Raw genomic sequence first — 23,337 nt, 5'->3', positions numbered from 1 at the left:
GTTCTTCAGATCACGTTGATAGGACAGTCTTGAACGGAGCTCATCCAGTTTAATCTCCAGTGATTGCACATTCGACTATAGAACGGAGGGTAAAGGCAATTTATCCACTCTCCGACATAGTCTCATCAGGTATCCCACACGCCGGCTTCTATAGCGCCATCTCCTCCTTCTTCGAATGTCGGGGATTTGGGGCTGGTCTGGGATAATCAATATGTATTTTAGAAGTATTCTTCGTCCAAATCTAGGTTAGTGATCGCTGTTCTGATGTCCAGAAGCTGTTTTCAGTCATAGGAAACGATGGTGGAAACATTATGTACAAAAAAGTTAAGATCAGCGTAAACCCCCAGCACCATTCTTACACACTAAGTAAGTTTGTCAAGCGACCAGCTATCTAAACGTGTAGTAATCATGGTCGAATTGCCACCCAGGGGGCCCCTATTGATTTTGTGAGTTATTCTCACTCAGATATCATATTAAAAACTGCAAACATATCTCTCCACCCTTATGGCAAAATGTATAGAACTGCAGGAAATGTACTGTAAAACAGCTCACTTTCCTCTCCGCCCAATGGCAAAATCAGTAGAATTGCAGGAAACTTGCTTTAAAACCGCAAAATTTCCTCTACACCCCATGCCAAAATGGGTAGAATTGCGCTAAATTAACTCATGATGAGTTCATATTTTTTGTGGCCCCCACCCCCATCAAAGTTGCCCATCTCTGGTCTACAGTCCTAGGGGATTTGAAGTCAATATTTTCTAAAGTCATTCTGACAGCCCCCTCAACTCCCAGTATAGCATTAGTCCCCAGAAAGAGCACAGGGTCAGAGACAGACACAGAGCTGCTGAGATGGAAGTAGTCGAAAATGGCTTCTAAAAAGTCTCTCTCTCTCACACACACAGGGAGCGAGAGGGCCAGAAGTGTTTGAAAATAGCTGTTAATGATTGGGTTCTGCTAGCAGTGGAGGTGGCTACATGACACGAGAGTGCAGGGGAATTTAAGAGAGAGAGACAGAGAGAAATAGAAATATATATATATATACATAGAGAGAGGGAAGATATATATATATACAGTGGGGAGAACAAGTATTTGATACACTGCCGATTTTGCAGGTTTTCCTACTTACAAAGCATGTAGAGGTCTGTAATTTTTATCATAGGTACACTTCAACTGTGAGAGACGGAATCTAAAACAAAAATCCAGAAAATCACATTGTATGATTTTTAAGTAATTAATTTGCATTTTATTGCATGACATAAGTATTTGATCACCTACCAACCAGTAAGAATTCCGGCTCTCACAGACCTGTTAGTTTTTCTTTAAGAAGCCCTCCTGTTCTCCACTCATTACCTGTATTAACTGCACCTGTTTGAACTCGTTACCTGTATAAAAGACACCTGTCCACACACTCAATCAAACAGACTCTAACCTCTCCACAATGGCCAAGACCAGAGAGCTGTGTAAGGACATCAGGGATAAAATTGTAGATCTGCACAAGGCTGGGATGGGCTACAGGCCAATAGGCAAGCAGCTTGGTGAGAAGGCAACAACTGTTGGCGCAATTATTAGAAAATTGAAGAAGTTCAAGATGACGGTCAATCACCCTCGGTCTGGGGCTCCATGCAAGATCTCACCTCGTGGGGCATCAATGATCATGAGGAAGGTGAGGGATCAGCCCAGAACTACACGGCAGGACCTGGTCAATGACCTGAAGAGAGCTGGGACCACAGTCTCAAAGAAAACCATTAGTAACACACTACGCCATCATGGATTAAAATCCTGCAGCGCACGCAAGATCCCCCTGCTCAAGCCAGCGCATGTCCAGGACCGTCTGAAGTTTGCCAATGACCATCTGGATGATCCAGAGCAGGAATGGGAGAAGGTCATGTGGTCTGATGAGACAGAAATAGAGCTTTTTGGTCTAAACTCCACTCGCCGTGTTTGGAGGAAGAAGAAGGATGAGTACAACCCCAAGAACACCATCCCAACCGTGAAGCATGGAGGTGGAAACATCATTCTTTGGGGATGCTTTTCTGCAAAGGGGACAGGACGACTGCACCGTATTGAGGGGAGGATGGATGGGGCCATGTATCGCGAGATCTTGGCCAACAACCTCCTTCCCTCAGTAAGAGCATTGAAGATGGGTCGTGGCTGGGTCTTCCAGCATGACAACGACCCGAAACACACAGCCAGGGCAACTAAGGGGTGGCTCCTTAAGAAGCATCTCAAGGTCCTGGAGTGGCATAGCCAGTCTCCAGACCTGATCCCAATAGAAAATCTTTGGAGGGAGCTGAAAGTCCGTATTGCCCAGCGACAGCCCCGAAACCTGAAGGATCTGGAGAAGGTCTGTATGGAGGAGTTCAGTCCTTCACGGCATAGTGTGTTACCAATTGTTTTCTTGGTGACTATGGTCCCAGGTGCCTTGAGATCATTGACAAGATCCTCCGGTGTAGTTCTGGGCTGAATTCTCACCGTTCTCATGATCATTGCAACTCCACGAGGTGAGATCTTGCATGGAGCCCCAGGCCGAGGGAGATTGACAGTTATTTTGTGTTTCTTCCATTTGCGAATATATATATAGAGGGAAGAGAGAGAGAGAAATATATATATATATATATATATGTGTATGACACAAGTAATTGTTCCAACAATTGTTTACAGACAGATTAATTCACTTATAATTCACTGTATCACAATTCCAGTGGGTCAGAAGTTTACATACACAAGTTGACTGTGCCTTTAAACAGCTTGGAAAATTCCAGAAAATTATGTCATTGCTTTAGAAGCTTCTGATAGGCTAATTGATCATCATTTGAGTCAATTGGAGGTGTACCTGTGGATGTATTTCAAGGCCTACCTTCAAACTCAGTGCCTCTTTGCTTGACATCATGGGAAAATCAAAAGAAATCAGCCAAGACCTCAGAAAAAAAAATGTAAACCTCCAAAAATCTGGTTCATCCTTGGGAGCAATTTCCAAACACCTGAATGTACCACGTTCATCTGTACAAACAATAGTACGCAAGTATAAACACCATGGGACCACGCAGCCGTCATACCACTCAAGAAGGAGACGCGTTCTGTCTCCTAGAGATTAACGTACTTTGGTGCGAAAAGTGCAAATCAATCCCAGAACAACAGCAAAGAACCGTGTGAAGATGCTGGAGGAAACAGGTACCTGAAAGGCCGCTCAGGAAGGAAGCCACTGCTCCAAAACCGCCATAAAAAAGCCATACTACGGTTTGCAACTGCACATGGGGACAAAGATCGTATTGTTTGGAGAAATGTCCTCATGTCAGCAGAAACAAAAATATAACTGTTTGGCCATAATGACCATCGTTATGTTTGGAGGAAAAAGGGGGTTACTTGCAAGCCGAAGAACACCATCCCAACCGTGAAGCACGGGGGTGGCAGTATCATGATGTGGGGATGCTTTGCTGCAGGAGGGACTGGTGCACTTCACAAAATAGATAGAATCATGAGGAAGGAATCTATGTGTATATATTGAAGCAACATCTCAAAATATCAGTCATGAAGTTAAAGCTTGGTCGCAAATGGGTCTTCCAAATGGACAATGACCCCAAGCATACTTCCAAAGTTGTGGCAAAATGGCTTAAGGACAACAAAGTCAAGGTATTGGAGTGGCCGTCACAAAGCCCTGACCTCAATCCTATAGAACATTTGTGGGCAGAACTGAAAAAGCGTGTGCGAGCAAGGAGGCCTACAAACCTGACTCAGTTACACCAGCTCTGTCAGGAGGAATGGGCCAAAATTCACCCAACTTATTGTGGGAAGCTTGTGGAAGGCTACCCGAAACGTTTGACCCAAGTTAAACAATTTAAAGGCAATGCTACCAAATACTATTTGAGTGTATGTAAACTTCTGACCCACTGGGAATGTGATGGAAGAAATAAAAGCTTAAATAAATAATTCTCTCTACTATTATTCTGACATTTCACATTCTTAAAATTAAGTGGTGATCCTAACTGACCTAGAGAGAGAGAGAGAGAGAGAGAGAGAGAGAGAGAGAGAGAGAGAGAGAGAGAGAAAGAGAGACACAAGATTAATTAATCTTGTTTTCTAGCCCAGTTGTGGTTGTTTTTTGTGGTGTCTTCAACTTTCTCTGTGAAGTTAGATTTAATTCTTCCCCCATCTCTGAGTTGCTGTCACCTCCCAAGACTCACTAAGAGTAGGCAGATTTAACAGACACATGCATGCACACACATCACCCTGGCATGTTGTTTTAAACCAACTGGTTGTTCCCATCTTCAGGGAATCGAAACTTTCCATTTCTCTCTAACTTTCGTTTCTGTTCAGAGGTGGAGCTAATGTTCACTAGGAGACAGAATATTGAAGCGGGGAGGGACCTACCTGATTGTCCAATAGAAACTTTATTTTTTGGAAGATATTTTGCTACTATTTGCTACGGTGTCTTGACAACAGTAGAGGAAGACTGCTCTAGCAGACAGAAAACAGAAGACAGAGAGACACCTCGTCAAGTTATATTGAACTGAATTCTCCATCCTCCACCTGAACCATGTCTGGAAACAAGAAAGGTAAGACTAATGATCGTTGCAGGATGTAGCTTTAGTTATACAACCCTGTATTGTGACCTTAGTATCATTATATGTTCCCGATAAGAGCGTCTGCTAAATGACTAAAATGTAAACGTAAATGTAATTATTTGGTAACACTTTACAAGAGGTAACATTTGCATAGGGTATATAATTACTAACGGTTATTGAATCACTTATAAATGCATTATGAACCATTAATAAATAGTTATATTGCGTTGGTCCAAATAGTGCGATAACTAGTCAGAGCTTGCCAAATAGTGAGCCACTATTTACCTCCAGTTAATAACCATTTACAATTGCACTTACAAATGCTTATAATATTGAACCCTTATTTATCATCATGCAAATGTATGTTCAATGGTTGCACAGTTGAACATTTCTATTTTCTCACTTTTGGGTTTTGGTTTTCATGATGTGTCTGGCCAACTGTATATCCCAGACATTATTCAGTCATATAATTCCTAACATATTACTGCCCTTTACCAGATTATATCAAGACACTTACCACTTCTCTGTGAAAGTTGTTTATTTATAATACATTTGCAAAAATTTATAGAAACCTGTTTTCGCTTTGTCATTATGGGGTATTGTGTGTAGATTGATGAGGGAAACAAATAATTTAAGCAATTTTACAATAAGGCTGTAACGTAACAAAATGTGGAAAAGGGGAAGGGGTCTGAATACTTTCCCAATGCACTTTAACTGTAGGGCCTTGGATAAACTATCACTGTAAATACTATATCACTGTCCGGCTTTGGATACATTGAATCACTGGATAAACTGTAGCATTGGATAAACTGTACCATTGGATAAACGGTATCACAATCGGGGCCTTGGATAAACAATGGATACAATTGCTAGTTAGAAGCCTTGTGACCTGCACCAAAGTCAGATTAGGATATAGGCCAAGGACTAGATATTCACACGTACTCACATGTTTTCACGTTTAGTTTCATGTTATCACATTAACTTCACATAAGATCACGTGATCACATGAGTTCACAAATTCATGTATTTTTTCCATGAAGGTATAGTCTAATAACTAGGCTAATAACAAAAGCCCCTCGTTTCTTCAGCCAGCTATCAGGTATAGCTCCCAGGGATCCAAGAACGGAGAGTTGAAATTGATTTAGTGTTCTCCCAAGTGAATTATTCTATCATATGAAATCAGAAGAAATACCGGTAGATGCACTTGTTCTGGGTCACATGCTGCTCCGAACTCAAACACCATCCTCTGAGTAACAGTGAAAACCCACCCAAAAGTGAAAAGATAACTATCGTTCAACTGTGAAATAAGGTTGCATGATGATAAATAAGGGTTCAATATTATAAGCATTTGTAAGTGCATTTGTAAATGGTTAATAACTGGAGTTAAATAGTGGCTCACTATTTGGCAAGCCCTGACTAGTTATCGCACTATTTTGACCAATGTGATATAACCAATGTATTAATGGTTTATAATGCATCTACAAATGATTAAATAACCATTCACAACACAATTACAAAACCCTTTATATAGGTATCGTATTGTAAAGTGTTACACATAATTTTTGCTTTGTATAACAGTTTTTCATTGTAAAAATATGGACAAGTACTTTCTCCTAAACATTTGACTGAGATGTGACTGTTAATGACAGTACACAGGGAAAACATCTATTCCTGATAGGTTTACTTGTTGGAGATAGGATTTCTTTGTTTGAAATGTCATCCATTTCATTGTTGTCATTTTTTGTTATTATCAGTTGACTAAAACTCTGGACAATTTCTGTCTAGTTTTAGTCACAGTCATTTTAGCTAGTGCATTCTTGCCAATGAAATAATTAATATTTACCTTTAACTTGATTGATTTTATTTGCCAAGACAATACATTCACAGCCTTGTTTCCATTGTGGTCCCTAAAGTGCATGGAGCAAAACAAACACATTTAAATTATGATGATGGAGATGGAGATTGAATGTCTTCAGTTGGCTTCAGACGATGATGCTTCTCTATAGGTACTGGTCCTCTATAGATACTGGTCCTCTATAGGTACTGGTCCTCTATATGTACTGGTCCTCTATAGATACTGGTCCTCTATAGGTACTGGTCCTCTATAGATACTGGTCCTCTATAGTTACTGATCCTCTATAGGTACTGGTCCTCTATAGTTACTGGTCCTCTATAGGTACTGGTCCTCTATAGGTACTGGTCCTCTATAGGTACTGGTCCTCTATAGATACTTGTCCTCTATAGGTACTGGTCCTCTATAGATACTGGTCCTCTATAGGTACTGGTCCTCTATAGGTACTGGTCCTCTATAGGTTCTGGTCCTCTATAGGTACTGGTCCTCTATAGATAATGCTCCTCTATAGATACTGCTCCTCTATAGATACTGGTCCTCTATAGGTACTGGTCCTCTATATGTACTGGTCCTCTATAGATACTGGTCCTCTATAGGTACTGGTCCTCTATAGGTTCTGGTCCTCTATAGATACTGGTCCTCTATAGGTACTGGTCCTCTATAGGTACTGGTCCTCTATAGATAATGCTCCTCTATAGGTACTGGTCCTCTATAGGTACTGGTCCTCTATAGATACTGGTCCTCTATAGGTACTGGTCCTCTATAGATACTGGTCCTCTATAGGTACTGGTCCTCTATAGGTACTGGTCCTCTATAGGTACTGGTCCTCTATAGATACTGGTCCTCTATAGTTACTGGTCCTCTATAGGTACTGGTCCTCTATAGGTACTGGTCCTCTATAGATACTGGTCCTCTATAGGTACTGGTCCTCTATAGATACTGGTCCTCTATAGGTACTGGTCCTCTATAGATACTGGTCCTCTATAGGTACTGGTCCTCTATAGATACTGGTCCTCTATAGATACTGGTCCTCTATAGGTACTGGTCCTCTATAGGTACTGGTCCTCTATAGGTACTGGTCCTCTATAGGTACTGGTCCTCTATAGATACTGGTCCTCTATAGATACTGCTCCTCTATAGATACTGGTCCTCTATATGTACTGCTCCTCCATAGCCGAACCTGTAGCCCCCACCTGGGTCTTGGCAGTGCTAAAGATCCTTCTCTCTGCTATCTCTGGACACAGCATGCAGTCCTCTCTGCTATCTCTGGACACAGCATGCAGTCCTCTCTGCTATCTCTGGACACAGCATGCAGTCCTTGATTGTTATTCTTCCCGACAGATGAAACACAAAAGCTGGGGCTGCATTGTTTAAATCCAAACAGCCAAACATCCAGCTAGCTAACTAACTAGATTAGCTAGCGACAGTATAACCCAAAAATGTAGATTCGTAGTTTGTAGTCCAGTTTGACCCAGGTGTTGTGAGATCTGGCAGGCAGGAACGCCTCCCTCTTCAGAAGCCTTTGTATAACACTGCATTTTTACTTTATTACGTTATTAACAGCCTCATAAATAAGGGCTTCTTTTTCACATTATGAAATAAAAAAAGTTCCAAGATCATTCCTGTTACAATATTATGAGTAGCATATGAAGCTATTTTGTTTTACTTAGTGTAATTATATGGAAGTAAAATGTCTCCCTCCCTCCATGTCCCCAGGTGTTGTAGTGCTCCTTCCTCCATGTGCCCAGGTGTTGTAGTGCCCCCCCTCCATGTCCCCAGGTGTTGTAGTGCTCCTTCCTCCATGTCTCCAGGTGTTGTAGTGCCCCCCCCTCCATGTCTCCAGGTGTTGTAGTGCTCCTTCCTCCATGTCTCCAGGTGTTGTAGTGCCCCCCCCCTCCATGTCTCCAGGTGTTGTAGCGTTCCCCCTCCATGTCCCCAGGTGTTGTAGTGCTCCTTCCTCCATGTCTCCAGGTGTTGTAGTGCCCCCCCCTCCATGTCTCCAGGTGTTGTAGTGCTCCTTCCTCCATGTCTCCAGGTGTTGTAGTGCCCCCCCCCTCCATGTCCCCAGGTGTTGTAGTGCTCCTTCCTCCATGTCTCCAGGTGTTGTAGTGCCCCCCCCTCCATGTCCCCAGGTGTTGTAGTGCTCCTTCCTCCATGTCTCCAGGTGTTGTAGTGCCCCCCCCCCTCCATGTCTCCAGGTGTTGTAGTGTTCCCCCTCCATGTCTCCAGGTGTTGTAGTGCTCCTTCCTCCATGTCCCCAGGTGTTGTAGTGCCCCCCCCTCCATGTCTCCAGGTGTTGTAGTGCCCCCCCCTCCATGTCCCCAGGTGTTGTAGTGCTCCTTCCTCCATGTCTCCAGGTGTTGTAGTGCCCCCCCCTCCATGTCTCCAGGTGTTGTAGTGCTCCTTCCTCCATGTCTCCAGGTGTTGTAGTCCTCCTCCCTCCATGTCTCCAGGTGTTGTAGTGCCCCCCTCCTCCATGTCCCCAGGTGTTGTAGTGCTCCTTCCTCCATGTCTCCAGGTGTTGTAGTGCCCCCCCCTCCATGTCCCCAGGTGTTGTAGTGCCCCCCCTCCATGTCTCCAGGTGTTGTAGTGCTCCTCCCTCCATGTCCCCAGGTGTTGTAGTGCTCCTCCCTCCATGTCTCCAGGTGTTGTAGTGCCCCTCCCTCCATGTCTCCAGGTGTTGTAGTGCCCCTCCCTCCATGTCTCCAGGTGTTGTAGTGCCCCCCCTCCATGTCTCCAGGTGTTGTAGTGCTCCTTCCTCCATGTCTCCAGGTGTTGTAGTCCTCCTCCCTCCATGTCTCCAGGTGTTGTAGTGCCCCCCCTCCTTGTCTCCAGGTGTTGTAGTGCCCCTCCCTCCATGTCTCCAGGTGTTGTAGTGCCCCCCCTCCATGTATCCAGGTGTTGTAGTGCCCCTCCCTCCATGTTTCCAGGTGTTGTAGTGCTCCTTCCTCCATGTCTCCAGGTGTTGTAGTGCCCCCCCTCCATGTCCCCAGGTGTTGTAGTGTCCCCCCCTCCATGTCTCCAGGTGTTGTAGTGCTCCTTCCTCCATGTCTCCAGGTGTTGTAGTGCCCCTCCCTCCATGTCTCCAGGTGTTGTAGTGCCCCTCCCTCCATGTCTCCAGGTGTTGTAGTGCTCCTCCCTCCATGTCCCCAGGTGTCGTAGTGCTCCTCCCTCTATGTCCCCAGGTGTTGTAGTGCCCCCCCCTCCATGTCTCCAGGTGTTGTAGTGCCCCCCCTCCATGTCTCCAGGTGTTGTAGTGCCCCCCCCCCTCCATGTCTCCAGGTGTTGTAGTGCTCCTCCCTCCATGTCTCCAGGTGTTGTAGTGCCCCCCCCCTCCATGTCTCCAGGTGTTGTAGTGCTCCTCCCTCCATGTCTCCAGGTGTTGTAGTGCCCCCCCTCCATGTCTCCAGGTGTTGTAGTGCCCCCCCCCCTCCATGTCTCCAGGTGTTGTAGTGCCCCCCTCCATGTCTCCAGGTGTTGTAGTGCCCCCCCCCCTCCATGTCCCCAGGTGTTGTAGTGCTCCTCCCTCCATGTCCCCAGGTGTTGTAGTCCTCCTCCCTCCATGTCTCCAGGTGTTGTAGTGCCCCTTCCTCCATGTCTCCAGGTGTTGTAGTGCCCCCCCTCCATGTCTCCAGGTGTTGTAGTGCCCCCCCCCCTCCATGTCCCCAGGTGTTGTAGTGCTCCTCCCTCCATGTCTCCAGGTGTTGTAGTGCCCCCCCCTCCATGTCTCCAGGTGTTGTAGTGCCCCCCCCTCCATGTCTCCAGGTGTTGTAGTGCCCCCCCCCTCCATGTCTCCAGGTGTTGTAGTGCCCCCCCTCCATGTCTCCAGGTGTTGTAGTGCCCCTCCCTCCATGTCCCCAGGTGTTGTAGTGCCCCTCCCTCCATGTCTCCAGGTGTTGTAGTGCTCCTTCCTCCATGTCTCCAGGTGTTGTAGTCCTCCTCCCTCCATGTCCCCAGGTGTTGTAGTGCTCCTTCCTCCATGTCCCCAGGTGTTGTAGTGCCCCCCCCCTCCATGTCCCCAGGTGTTGTAGTGCTCCTTCCTCCATATCTCCAGGTGTTGTAGTGCTCCTTCCTCCATGTCCCCAGGTGTTGTAGTGCCCCCCCCTCCATGTCTCCAGGTGTTGTAGTGCTCCTTCCTCCATGTCTCCAGGTGTTGTAGTCCTCCTCCCTCCATGTCCCCAGGTGTTGTAGTGCTCCTTCCTCCATGTCCCCAGGTGTTGTAGTGCCCCCCCCTCCATGTCCCCAGGTGTTGTAGTGCTCCCTCCTCCATGTCTCCAGGTGTTGTAGTGCTCCTTCCTCCATGTCCCCAGGTGTTGTAGTGCCCCCCCCTCCATGTCTCCAGGTGTTGTAGTGCCCCCCCTCCATGTCTCCAGGTGTTGTAGTGCTCCTTCCTCCATGTCTCCAGGTGTTGTAGTCCTCCTCCCTCCATGTCTCCAGGTGTTGTAGTGCCCCCCCTCCATGTCCCCAGGTGTTGTAGTGCCCCTCCCTCCATGTCTCCAGGTGTTGTAGTGCCCCCCCTCCATGTATCCAGGTGTTGTAGTGCCCCTCCCTCCATGTTTCCAGGTGTTGTAGTGCTCCTTCCTCCATGTCTCCAGGTGTTGTAGTGCCCCCCCTCCATGTCCCCAGGTGTTGTAGTGTCCCCCCCTCCATGTCTCCAGGTGTTGTAGTGCTCCTTCCTCCATGTCTCCAGGTGTTGTAGTGCCCCTCCCTCCATGTCTCCAGGTGTTGTAGTGCCCCTCCCTCCATGTCTCCAGGTGTTGTAGTGCTCCTCCCTCCATGTCCCCAGGTGTCGTAGTGCTCCTCCCTCTATGTCCCCAGATGTTGTAGTGCCCCCCCCTCCATGTCTCCAGGTGTTGTAGTGCCCCCCCTCCATGTCTCCAGGTGTTGTAGTGCCCCCCCCCCTCCATGTCTCCAGGTGTTGTAGTGCTCCTCCCTCCATGTCTCCAGGTGTTGTAGTGCCCCCCCCTCCATGTCTCCAGGTGTTGTAGTGCTCCTCCCTCCATGTCTCCAGGTGTTGTAGTGCCCCCCCTCCATGTCTCCAGGTGTTGTAGTGCCCCCCCCCCTCCATGTCTCCAGGTGTTGTAGTGCCCCCCTCCATGTCTCCAGGTGTTGTAGTGCCCCCCCCCCTCCATGTCCCCAGGTGTTGTAGTGCTCCTCCCTCCATGTCCCCAGGTGTTGTAGTCCTCCTCCCTCCATGTCTCCAGGTGTTGTAGTGCCCCTTCCTCCATGTCTCCAGGTGTTGTAGTGCCCCCCCTCCATGTCTCCAGGTGTTGTAGTGCCCCCCCCCCTCCATGTCCCCAGGTGTTGTAGTGCTCCTCCCTCCATGTCTCCAGGTGTTGTAGTGCCCCCCCCTCCATGTCTCCAGGTGTTGTAGTGCCCCCCCTCCATGTCCCCAGGTGTTGTAGTGTCCCCCCCTCCATGTCTCCAGGTGTTGTAGTGCTCCTTCCTCCATGTCTCCAGGTGTTGTAGTGCCCCTCCCTCCATGTCTCCAGGTGTTGTAGTGCCCCTCCCTCCATGTCTCCAGGTGTTGTAGTGCTCCTCCCTCCATGTCCCCAGGTGTCGTAGTGCTCCTCCCTCTATGTCCCCAGGTGTTGTAGTGCCCCCCCCTCCATGTCTCCAGGTGTTGTAGTGCCCCCCCTCCATGTCTCCAGGTGTTGTAGTGCCCCCCCCCCTCCATGTCTCCAGGTGTTGTAGTGCTCCTCCCTCCATGTCTCCAGGTGTTGTAGTGCCCCCCCCCTCCATGTCTCCAGGTGTTGTAGTGCTCCTCCCTCCATGTCTCCAGGTGTTGTAGTGCCCCCCCTCCATGTCTCCAGGTGTTGTAGTGCCCCCCCCCTCCATGTCTCCAGGTGTTGTAGTGCCCCCCTCCATGTCTCCAGGTGTTGTAGTGCCCCCCCCCCTCCATGTCCCCAGGTGTTGTAGTGCTCCTCCCTCCATGTCCCCAGGTGTTGTAGTCCTCCTCCCTCCATGTCTCCAGGTGTTGTAGTGCCCCTTCCTCCATGTCTCCAGGTGTTGTAGTGCCCCCCCTCCATGTCTCCAGGTGTTGTAGTGCCCCCCCCCCTCCATGTCCCCAGGTGTTGTAGTGCTCCTCCCTCCATGTCTCCAGGTGTTGTAGTGCCCCCCCCTCCATGTCTCCAGGTGTTGTAGTGCCCCCCCCTCCATGTCTCCAGGTGTTGTAGTGCCCCCCCCCTCCATGTCTCCAGGTGTTGTAGTGCCCCCCCTCCATGTCTCCAGGTGTTGTAGTGCCCCTCCCTCCATGTCCCCAGGTGTTGTAGTGCCCCTCCCTCCATGTCTCCAGGTGTTGTAGTGCTCCTTCCTCCATGTCTCCAGGTGTTGTAGTCCTCCTCCCTCCATGTCCCCAGGTGTTGTAGTGCTCCTTCCTCCATGTCCCCAGGTGTTGTAGTGCCCCCCCCCTCCATGTCCCCAGGTGTTGTAGTGCTCCTTCCTCCATATCTCCAGGTGTTGTAGTGCTCCTTCCTCCATGTCCCCAGGTGTTGTAGTGCCCCCCCCTCCATGTCTCCAGGTGTTGTAGTGCTCCTTCCTCCATGTCTCCAGGTGTTGTAGTCCTCCTCCCTCCATGTCCCCAGGTGTTGTAGTGCTCCTTCCTCCATGTCCCCAGGTGTTGTAGTGCCCCCCCCTCCATGTCCCCAGGTGTTGTAGTGCTCCCTCCTCCATGTCTCCAGGTGTTGTAGTGCTCCTTCCTCCATGTCCCCAGGTGTTGTAGTGCCCCCCCCTCCATGTCTCCAGGTGTTGTAGTGCCCCCCCTCCATGTCTCCAGGTGTTGTAGTGCTCCTTCCTCCATGTCTCCAGGTGTTGTAGTCCTCCTCCCTCCATGTCTCCAGGTGTTGTAGTGCCCCCCCTCCATGTCCCCAGGTGTTGTAGTGCCCCTCCCTCCATGTCTCCAGGTGTTGTAGTGCCCCCCCTCCATGTATCCAGGTGTTGTAGTGCCCCTCCCTCCATGTTTCCAGGTGTTGTAGTGCTCCTTCCTCCATGTCTCCAGGTGTTGTAGTGCCCCCCCTCCATGTCCCCAGGTGTTGTAGTGTCCCCCCCTCCATGTCTCCAGGTGTTGTAGTGCTCCTTCCTCCATGTCTCCAGGTGTTGTAGTGCCCCTCCCTCCATGTCTCCAGGTGTTGTAGTGCCCCTCCCTCCATGTCTCCAGGTGTTGTAGTGCTCCTCCCTCCATGTCCCCAGGTGTCGTAGTGCTCCTCCCTCTATGTCCCCAGATGTTGTAGTGCCCCCCCCTCCATGTCTCCAGGTGTTGTAGTGCCCCCCCTCCATGTCTCCAGGTGTTGTAGTGCCCCCCCCCCTCCATGTCTCCAGGTGTTGTAGTGCTCCTCCCTCCATGTCTCCAGGTGTTGTAGTGCCCCCCCCTCCATGTCTCCAGGTGTTGTAGTGCTCCTCCCTCCATGTCTCCAGGTGTTGTAGTGCCCCCCCTCCATGTCTCCAGGTGTTGTAGTGCCCCCCCCCCTCCATGTCTCCAGGTGTTGTAGTGCCCCCCTCCATGTCTCCAGGTGTTGTAGTGCCCCCCCCCCTCCATGTCCCCAGGTGTTGTAGTGCTCCTCCCTCCATGTCCCCAGGTGTTGTAGTCCTCCTCCCTCCATGTCTCCAGGTGTTGTAGTGCCCCTTCCTCCATGTCTCCAGGTGTTGTAGTGCCCCCCCTCCATGTCTCCAGGTGTTGTAGTGCCCCCCCCCCTCCATGTCCCCAGGTGTTGTAGTGCTCCTCCCTCCATGTCTCCAGGTGTTGTAGTGCCCCCCCCTCCATGTCTCCAGGTGTTGTAGTGCCCCCCCCTCCATGTCTCCAGGTGTTGTAGTGCCCCCCCCTCCATGTCTCCAGGTGTTGTAGTGCCCCCCCTCCATGTCTCCAGGTGTTGTAGTGCCCCTCCCTCCATGTCCCCAGGTGTTGTAGTGCCCCTCCCTCCATGTCTCCAGGTGTTGTAGTGCTCCTTCCTCCATGTCTCCAGGTGTTGTAGTCCTCCTCCCTCCATGTCCCCAGGTGTTGTAGTGCTCCTTCCTCCATGTCCCCAGGTGTTGTAGTGCCCCCCCCCTCCATGTCCCCAGGTGTTGTAGTGCTCCTTCCTCCATGTCTCCAGGTGTTGTAGTGCTCCTTCCTCCATGTCCCCAGGTGTTGTAGTGCCCCCCCCTCCATGTCTCCAGGTGTTGTAGTGCTCCTTCCTCCATGTCTCCAGGTGTTGTAGTCCTCCTCCCTCCATGTCCCCAGGTGTTGTAGTGCTCCTTCCTCCATGTCCCCAGGTGTTGTAGTGCCCCCCCCTCCATGTCCCCAGGTGTTGTAGTGCTCCCTCCTCCATGTATCCAGGTGTTGTAGTGCTCCTTCCTCCATGTCCCCAGGTGTTGTAGTGCCCCCCCTCCATGTCTCCAGGTGTTGTAGTCCTCCTTCCTCCATGTCTCCAGGTGTTGTAGTGCTCCTTCCTCCATGTCTCCAGGTGTTGTAGTGCTCCTTCCTCCATGTCTCCAGGTGTTGTAGTCCTCCTCCCTCCATGTCTCCAGGTGTTGTAGTGCCCCCCCCTCCATGTCTCCAGGTGTTGTAGTGCCCCTCCCTCCATGTCCCCAGGTGTTGTAGTCCTCCTCCCTCCATGTCTCCAGGTGTTGTAGTGCCCCCCCCTCCATGTCCCCAGGTGTTGTAGTGCTCCTCCCTCCATGTCTCCAGGTGTTGTAGTGCTCCTTCCTCCATGTCTCCAGGTGTTGTAGTCCTCTTCCCTCCATGTCTCCAGGTGTTGTAGTGCCCCTCCCTCCATGTCTCCAGGTGTTGTAGTGCCCCTCCCTCCATGTCTCCAGGTGTTGTAGTCCTCCTTCCTCCATGTCTCTAGGTGTTGTAGTGCCCCCCCCCCCCTCCATGTCTCCAGGTGTTGTAGTGCCCCCCCCCCCCCATGTCTCCAGGTGTTGTAGTGCTCCTCCCTCCATGTCTCCAGGTGTTGTAGTGCCCCCCCCTCCATGTCTCCAGGTGTTGTAGTCCTCCTCCCTCCATGTCTCCAGGTGTTGTAGTGCCCCCCCTCCATGTCTCCAGGTGTTGTAGTGCTCCTCCCTCCATGTCTCCAGGTGTTGTAGTGCCCCCCCCTCCATGTCTCCAGGTGTTGTAGTCCTCCTCCCTCCATGTCCCCAGGTGTTGTAGTGCTCCTTCCTCCATGTCTCCAGGTGTTGTAGTGCCCCTCCCTCCATGTCTCCAGGTGTTGTAGTGCCCCCCCCTCCATGTCTCCAGGTGTTGTAGTGCCCCCTCCTCCATGTCTCTAGGTGTTGTAGTGCCCCCTCCTCCATGTCTCCAGGTGTTGTAGTGCCCCCCCCCATGTCTCCAGGTGTTGTAGTGCTCCTCCCTCCATGTCTCCAGGTGTTGTAGTGCCCCCCCCCTCCATGTCTCCAGGTGTTGTAGTCCTCCTCCCTCTATGTCTCCAGGTGTTGTAGTGCCCCCCCCTCCATGTCTCCAGGTGTTGTAGTGCTCCTTCCTCCATGTCTCCAGGTGTTGTAGTGCCCCCCCCCCCCCCCATGTCTCCAGGTGTTGTAGTGCCCCCCCCTCCATGTCTCCAGGTGTTGTAGTCCTCCTTCCTCCATGTCTCCAGGTGTTGTAGTGCTCCTTCCTCCATGTCTCCAGGTGTTGTAGTGCCCCCCCCCTCCATGTCTCCAGGTGTTGTAGTGCTCCTTCCTCCATGTCCCCAGGTGTTGTAGTGCCCCCCCCTCCATGTCCCCAGGTGTTGTAGTGCCCCTCCCTCCATGTCCCCAGGTGTTGTAGTGCCCCCCCCTCCATGTCTCCAGGTGTTGTAGTGCCCCTCCCTCCATGTCCCCAGGTGTTGTAGTGCTCCTTCCTCCATGTCTCCAGGTGTTGTAGTGCCCCCCCTCCATGTCTCCAGGTTTTGTAGTGCCCCCCCTCCATGTCTCCAGGTGTTGTAGTCCTCCTCCCTCCATGTCTCCAGGTGTTGTAGTCCTCCTTCCTCCATGTCTCCAGGTGTTGTAGTGCCCCTCCCTCCATGTCTCCAGGTGTTGTAGTGCCCCCCCCTCCATGTCTCCAGGTGTTGTAGTGCCCCCCCTCCATGTCTCCAGGTGTTGTAGTGCCCCCCCCTCCATGTCTCCAGGTGTTGTAGTCCTCCTCCCTCCATGTCTCCAGGTGTTGTAGTGCTCCTTCCTCCATGTCTCCAGGTGTTGTAGTGCCCTCCCCCTCCATGTCCCCAGGTGTTGTAGTCCTCCTTCCTCCATGTCTCCAGGTGTTGTAGTGCCCCCCCTCCATGTCTCCAGGTGTTGTAGTGCTCCTTCCTCCATGTCTCCAGGTGTTGTAGTGCTCCTTCCTCCATGTCTCCAGGTGTTGTAGTGCCCCCCCCCCCCTCCATGTCTCCAGGTGTTGTAGTCCTCCTCCCTCCATGTCTCCAGGTGTTGTAGTGCCCCCCCCTCCATGTCCCCAGGTGTTGTAGTGCCCCTCCCTCCATGTCTCCAGGTGTTGTAGTGCCCCCCCTCCATGTCCCCAGGTGTTGTAGTGCCCCTCCCTCCATGTCTCCAGGTGTTGTAGTGCCCCCCCCCCCCCATGTCTCCAGGTGTTGTAGTGCCCCTCCCTCCATGTCCCCAGGTGTTGTAGTGCTCCTTCCTCCATGTCTCCAGGTGTTGTAGTGCTCCTTCCTCCATGTCCCCAGGTGTTGTAGTGCCCCCCCTCCATGTCCCCAGGTGTTGTAGTGCTCCTTCCTCCATGTCTCCAGGTGTTGTAGTGCTCCTTCCTCCATGTCTCCAGGTGTTGTAGTGCCCCTCCCTCCGTGTCCCCAGGTGTTGTAGTGCCCCCCCCCTCCATGTCCCCAGGTGTTGTAGTGCTCCTTCCTCCATGTCCCCAGGTGTTGTAGTGCCCCCCCCCCTCCATGTCCTCAGGTGTTGTAGTCCTCCTCCCTCCATGTCTCCAGGTGTTGTAGTGCCCCTTCCTCCATGTCTCCAGGTGTTGTAGTGCTCCTTCCTCCATGTCCCCAGGTGTTGTAGTGCCCCTTCCTCCATGTCCCCAGGTGTTGTAGTGCCCCTTCCTCCATGTCCCCAGGTGTTGTAGTGCTCCTTCCTCCATGTCCCCAGGTGTTGTAGTGCTCCTTCCTCCATGTCTCCAGGTGTTGTAGTGCCCCCCCTCCATGTCCCCAGGTGTTGTAGTGCTCCTTCCTCCATGTCCCCAGGTGTTGTAGTGCTCCTTCCTCCATGTCCCCAGGTGTTGTAGTGCTCCTTCCTCCATGTCCCCAGGTGTTGTAGTGCTCCTTCCTCCATGTCTCCAGGTGTTGTAGTGCTCCTTCTTCCATGTCTCCAGGTGTTGTAGTGCTCCTTCCTCCATGTCCCCAGGTGTTGTAGTGCTCCCTCTTCCCAGATCTGTTTGTGCTGTATTGTCACCTCAAGGAGTATAACTCTGTTGGGATTAGGGTAGTTCCTAATCTCGGTTAACCCAGAATTGAAATATTTACGTAGTCTGTCCATAAGAGAGTAGGGTAGTTCCTGTTTCCTGGTTCCTGGTTCCCCTCCCAGAGAAATGTTATCTGAGGTTTCACCTCAACTGACCCAGTGATAAGACCCAGTCATAAATACACACAGCTCATCATCGTATTGTTCCTCCATGTCCCTACAGAAAACTCCACCACCTCTCAGAAGCACCGTAACTTTGTCTCTGAGCCGATGGGAAACCGGTCTGTGAGAGACGTACCCGGGATCGGACCTGTACAGGGCCGCAGGCTAGAGGATAAGGGCGTTCCCAGGTAGGTTCACTACGTAGGAATAGTGTGCCAAATCAGAACCAACCATAGTTTCTGAAATGTCTGGGAACTTTGGTCAATTTATGTGAGTAAATCCACCAATCACTGATGGGCTGCCCCAAGCTGGTGAGAGTAGACAACAACACATCCGCCATAATGATCCTCAACACGGGGGCCCCTCAGGGGTGCGTGCTTAGTCCCCTCCTGTACTCAATGTTCACCCACGACTCCAACGCCATCATTAAGTTTGCTGACGACACAGTGGTGGTAGGCCTGATCACCGACAACGATGAGACAGCCTATAGGGAGGAGGTCAGAGACCTGGCCGTGTGGTGCCAGGACAACAACCTCTCCCTCAACGTGATCAAGACAAAGGAGCTGATCATGGACTACAGGAAAAGGAGGGCTGAGCACGCCCCCATCCACATCGACGGGGCTGTAGTGGAGCAGGTTGAGAGCTTCAAGTTCCTCGGTGTCCAGATCACTAAGGATCTATCATGGTCCAAACACACCAACACAGCCGTGAAGAGGGCACGACAAAGCCTATTCCCCCTCAGGAGGCTGAAAATATTTGGCATGGGACCTCACATCCTCAAAAAGTTCTACATCTGCACCATTGAGAGCATCTTCACTGGCTGGATCACCGCTTGGTATGGCAACTGCTTAGCATCTGACCGCAAGGCACTACACAGGGTAGTGCGTACGGCCCAGTACATCACTGGGGCCAAGCTTCCTGCCATCCAGGATCTCTTTACCAAGCAATGTCAGAGGAAGGCCCTAAAAATGGTCAAAGACTCCAGCCACCCAAGTCATAGACTGTTCTGTCTGCTACCGCACGGCAAGCGGTACCGGAGCGCCAAGTCTGGAACCAACAGGACCCTGAACAGATTCTACCCCCAAGCCATAAGACTGCAAAATAGTTAGTTAAATAGTTAACCAAATAGCTACAAGGAATATCTGCATTGACCCCTATTGCACTAACTTTTTTGACTCATCACATACACTGCTGCTACTGTTTATTATCTATCCTGTTGCCTAGTCACTTTACCCCTACCTACAGTATACTGCTGCAACTGTCTATTATCTATCCTGTTGTCTAGTCCCTTTACCCCTACCTACAGTATACTGCTGCTACTGTCTATTATCTATCCTGTTGCCTAGTCACTTTACCCCTACCTACAGTATACTGCTGCAACTGTCTATTATCTATCCTGTTGTCTAGTCACTTTACCCCTACCTACAGTACACTGCTGCTACTGTTTATTATCTATCCTGTTGTCTAGTCACTTTACCCCTACCTACAGTATACTGCTGCTACTGTCTATTATCTATCCTGTTGCCTAGTCACTTTACCCCTACCTACAGTATACTGCTGCTACTGTCTATTATCTATCCTGTTGTCTAGTCACTTTACCCCTACCTACAGTACACTGCTGCTACTGTTTATTATCTATCCTGTTGTCTAGTCACTTTACCCCTACCTACAGTATACTGCTGCTACTGTCTATTATCTATCCTGTTGCCTAGTCACTTTACCCCTACCTACAGTATACTGCTGCTACTGTCTATTATCTATCCTGTTGTCTAGTCACTTTACCCCTACCTACAGTATACTGCTGCTACTGTCTATTATCTATCCTGTTGTCTAGTCACTTTACCCCTACCTACAGTATACTGCTGCTACTGTCTATTATCTATCCTGTTGTCTAGTCACTTTACCCCTACCTACAGTATACTGCTGCTACTGTCTATTATCTATCCTGTTGTCTAGTCACTTTACCCCTACCTACAGTATACTGCTGCTACTGTCTATTATCTATCCTGTTGTCTAGTCCCTTTACCCCTACCTACAGTATACTGCTGCTACTGTCTATTATCTATCCTGTTGTCTAGTCACTTTACCCCTACCTACAGTATACTGCTGCTACTGTCTATTATCTATCCTGTTGTCTAGTCACTTTACCCCTACCTACAGTATACTGCTGCTACTGTCTATTATCTATCCTGTTGTCTAGTCACTTTACCCCTACCTACAGTATACTGCTGCTACTGTCTATTATCTATCCTGTTGTCTAGTCACTTTACCCCTACCTACAGTATACTGCTGCTACTGTCTATTATCTATCCTGTTGTCTAGTCACTTTACCCCTACCTACAGTATACTGCTGCTACTGTCTATTATCTATCCTGTTGCCTAGTCACTTTACCCCTACCTACAGTATACTGCTGCTACTGTCTATTATCTATCCTGTTGTCTAGTCACTTTACCCCTACCTACAGTATACTGCTGCTACTGTCTATTATCTATCCTGTTGTCTAGTCACTTTACCCCTACCTACAGTATACTGCTGCTACTGTCTATTATCTATCCTGTTGTCTAGTCCCTTTACCCCTACCTACAGTATACTGCTGCTACTGTCTATTATCTATCCTGTTGTCTAGTCACTTTACCCCTACCTACAGTATACTGCTGCTACTGTCTATTATCTATCCTGTTGTCTAGTCACTTTACCCCTACCTACAGTACACTGCTGCTACTGTCTATTATCTATCCTGTTGTCTAGTCACTTTACCCCTACCTACAGTATACTGCTGCTACTGTCTATTATCTATCCTGTTGTCTAGTCCCTTTACCTCTACCTACAGTATACTGCTGCTACTGTCTATTATATATCCTGTTGCCTAGTCACTTTATTCCTGCCAATATGTACATATCTACCTCAAATACCTCGTACCCCTGCACATGGACTCAGTAGTGGTACCCCGTGTATATAACCAAGTTATCATTGACTCAGTACTGGTACCCCGTGTATATAGCCAAGTTATCGTTACTCATTGTGTATTTATTATTACGTGTTGTACTTTTCTATTCTTCCTCTATTTTCTTTCTCTCTGCGTCGTTGGGAAGGGCCCGTAAGCATTTCACTGTTAGTCTACACCTGTTGTTTACGAAGTATGTAACAAATACAAGTTGGTTTGATCAACCAGAAGTTAAAGCTGTTGAAAATAAGTTTAAGCATTTCCCAAAAATATACCTATACTAGAGCTATACATAGTTTCAGAAAACTTTACCAGAACTTAACAGTAAATTACCCCGTTTTGTCTCTCCCAGGGCTGACCAGATGTTGGGCCAGTACCTGGTGAGTGGTCGAGACCAAGGCCAGTTCCAGGGCTATCTGAAAAATACCACAGGGGCCAACGCCAAGCAACAAAGTGACGCCTACAATGGAATGAGAGAGTGGACCAACAACAATATGTAGAGGAGAGCAGACATTCACTCACTGTCTCTGCTCCTTTCTGCTTTTCTACTCCTTACTAGGACTCTTCAGACCTACCTAGGTCAACTTTCAACTAATTATTAATAAGTAATTATTGATAAGTGGGGCGGCAGGTAGCTTAGTGGATAAGAGCGTTGTGCCAGTAATCGAAAGGTCGCTGGTTCTAATCCCCGAGCCGACTAGGTGAAAAATCTGCTGATGTGCCCTTGAGCAAGGCACTTAACCCTAATTGCTCATGTAAGTTGCTCTGGATAAGAGCGTCTGCTAAATGACGTTAATTAGTTATAAGTATTGATAAGTAATCTTGAGTAATCATAAAGTTGATAGTTATCTATAAGACACTGTACTTCCTTCTGTTCTTCTTGTCACATCCTTCAACTAAGACCCTGGGCCCTGTCCCCAGGTTAAAGTGATAGCTTTGGGTGCATTCTGTTTTGGAATAAATCTGGAATTAACTTCTTGTTGTTGTCCTGCTGTATTCTTGATGGCTGCAAAAGTCTTAAGAGTCAACACATTGTTACAGATGTCCTGGTGCTGTAACCGGGACTTCTCTTAATACTAAAATCATAAAAGCCCAATGAAGACGTTTATTTTTGTTATATCAATATCACATAATTTCTGGTTAACAATTAAATACCTTACTGTGATTTTCAATTAAAAAAGAAGAAAAACAAATGACATTTCTCAAGCAAGAATTTAGCTAGGACTGTCTGAGAGTGGTCTGAGAGAGGGGCCTAATCGGAGGAGCCTAATCGGAGGGGCCTAATCGGAGGGGCCTAATCGGAGGGGCCTAATCGGAGGGGCCTAATCGGAGGGGCCTAATCGGAGGGGCCTAATCGGAGGAGCCTAATCGGAGGAGCCTAATCGGAGGGGCCTAATCGGAGGGGCCTAATCGGAGGAGCCTAATCGGAGGGATGTGCAACCTGAAGACTATACTGTTATTGGCAGAGAGGAGAGAGGAGGGCAAACTCTCGTTATTGGTCTATTAACTATTGGTAATGTCACCAGGCAATCAAGCTGACATTTCAGGCGGTCTTTTCAGACAGCTCTTACACGAAAAGGGCATTATCATAATGTTCACAATGTTATTCCAACCTCAGAGTGTGGAAATAGACCGGTAACTGCCAAAATAAAGGAAACACCAGCAAAGTGTCTTAACAATAATAATAATAATAATAATAATACACTTTATTTGTTAAGCGCTTTTCAATACATGTAAGAAGGTGTTTCAAGTCATAAAATAATGTAATTAAAATATAGCCAAGAGCAGCAATGAACGGGGTTCACAGGATGACAGAAAGAACCAGAACTATCTTCCTTTATGTGACGGGGTTCACAGGATGACAGAAAGAACCAGAACTATCTTCCTTTATGTGACGGGGTTCACAGGATGACAGAAAGAACCAGAACTATCTTCCTTTATGTGACGGGGTTCACAGGATGACAGAAAGAACCAGAACTATCTTCCTTTATGTGACGGGGTTCACAGGATGACAGAAAGAACCAGAACTATCTTCCTTTATGTGACGGGGTTCACAGGATGACAGAAAGAACCAGAACTATCTTCCTTTATGTGACGGGGTTCACAGGATGACAGAAAGAACCAGAACTATCTTCCTTTATGTGACGGGGTTCACAGGATGACAGAAAGAACCAGAACTATCTTCCTTTATGTGACGGGGTTCACAGGATGACAGAAAGAACCAGAACTATCTTCCTTTATGTGACGGGGTTCACAGGATGACAGAAAGAACCAGAACTATCTTCCTTTATGTGACGGGGTTCACAGGATGACAGAAAGAACCAGATCAGTAGGATAACAAACAAACCAAGCATCGATCATGTAGGAACTATCTTCCTTTGTGTGCAGTCATGAGTCTAAATACAACATCTGGAATGATTCTGACGTATGGTTCATGAGGAGCAGAAGATTGCATTTTGATTCT

At 49.3% G+C, this 23,337-nt stretch overlaps 1 protein-coding gene across 1 annotated transcript; it reads left to right on the top strand.

Moving 5' to 3' along the window:
- The first annotated feature begins 4,376 nt into the window (after positions 1 to 4,376).
- Positions 4,377 to 21,851, top strand: LOC311114923 (barrier-to-autointegration factor-like). Its single transcript, XM_084190140.1, has 3 exons — positions 4,377 to 4,550; positions 17,990 to 18,116; positions 21,226 to 21,851. The coding sequence occupies exons 1-3, from the start codon at positions 4,532 to 4,534 to the stop codon at positions 21,371 to 21,373; spliced, it is 294 nt and encodes a 97-aa protein (XP_084046266.1). The 5' UTR covers positions 4,377 to 4,531; the 3' UTR covers positions 21,374 to 21,851.
- The last annotated feature ends 1,486 nt before the right edge of the window (positions 21,852 to 23,337 follow it).

Source organism: Coregonus lavaretus (assembly GCF_964263955.1).
Source record: "Coregonus lavaretus genome assembly, contig: HAP1_SCAFFOLD_425, whole genome shotgun sequence".
NCBI lineage: Eukaryota > Metazoa > Chordata > Actinopteri > Salmoniformes > Salmonidae > Coregonus > Coregonus lavaretus.
This window is presented reverse-complemented; position numbering and strand designations above follow the sequence as displayed.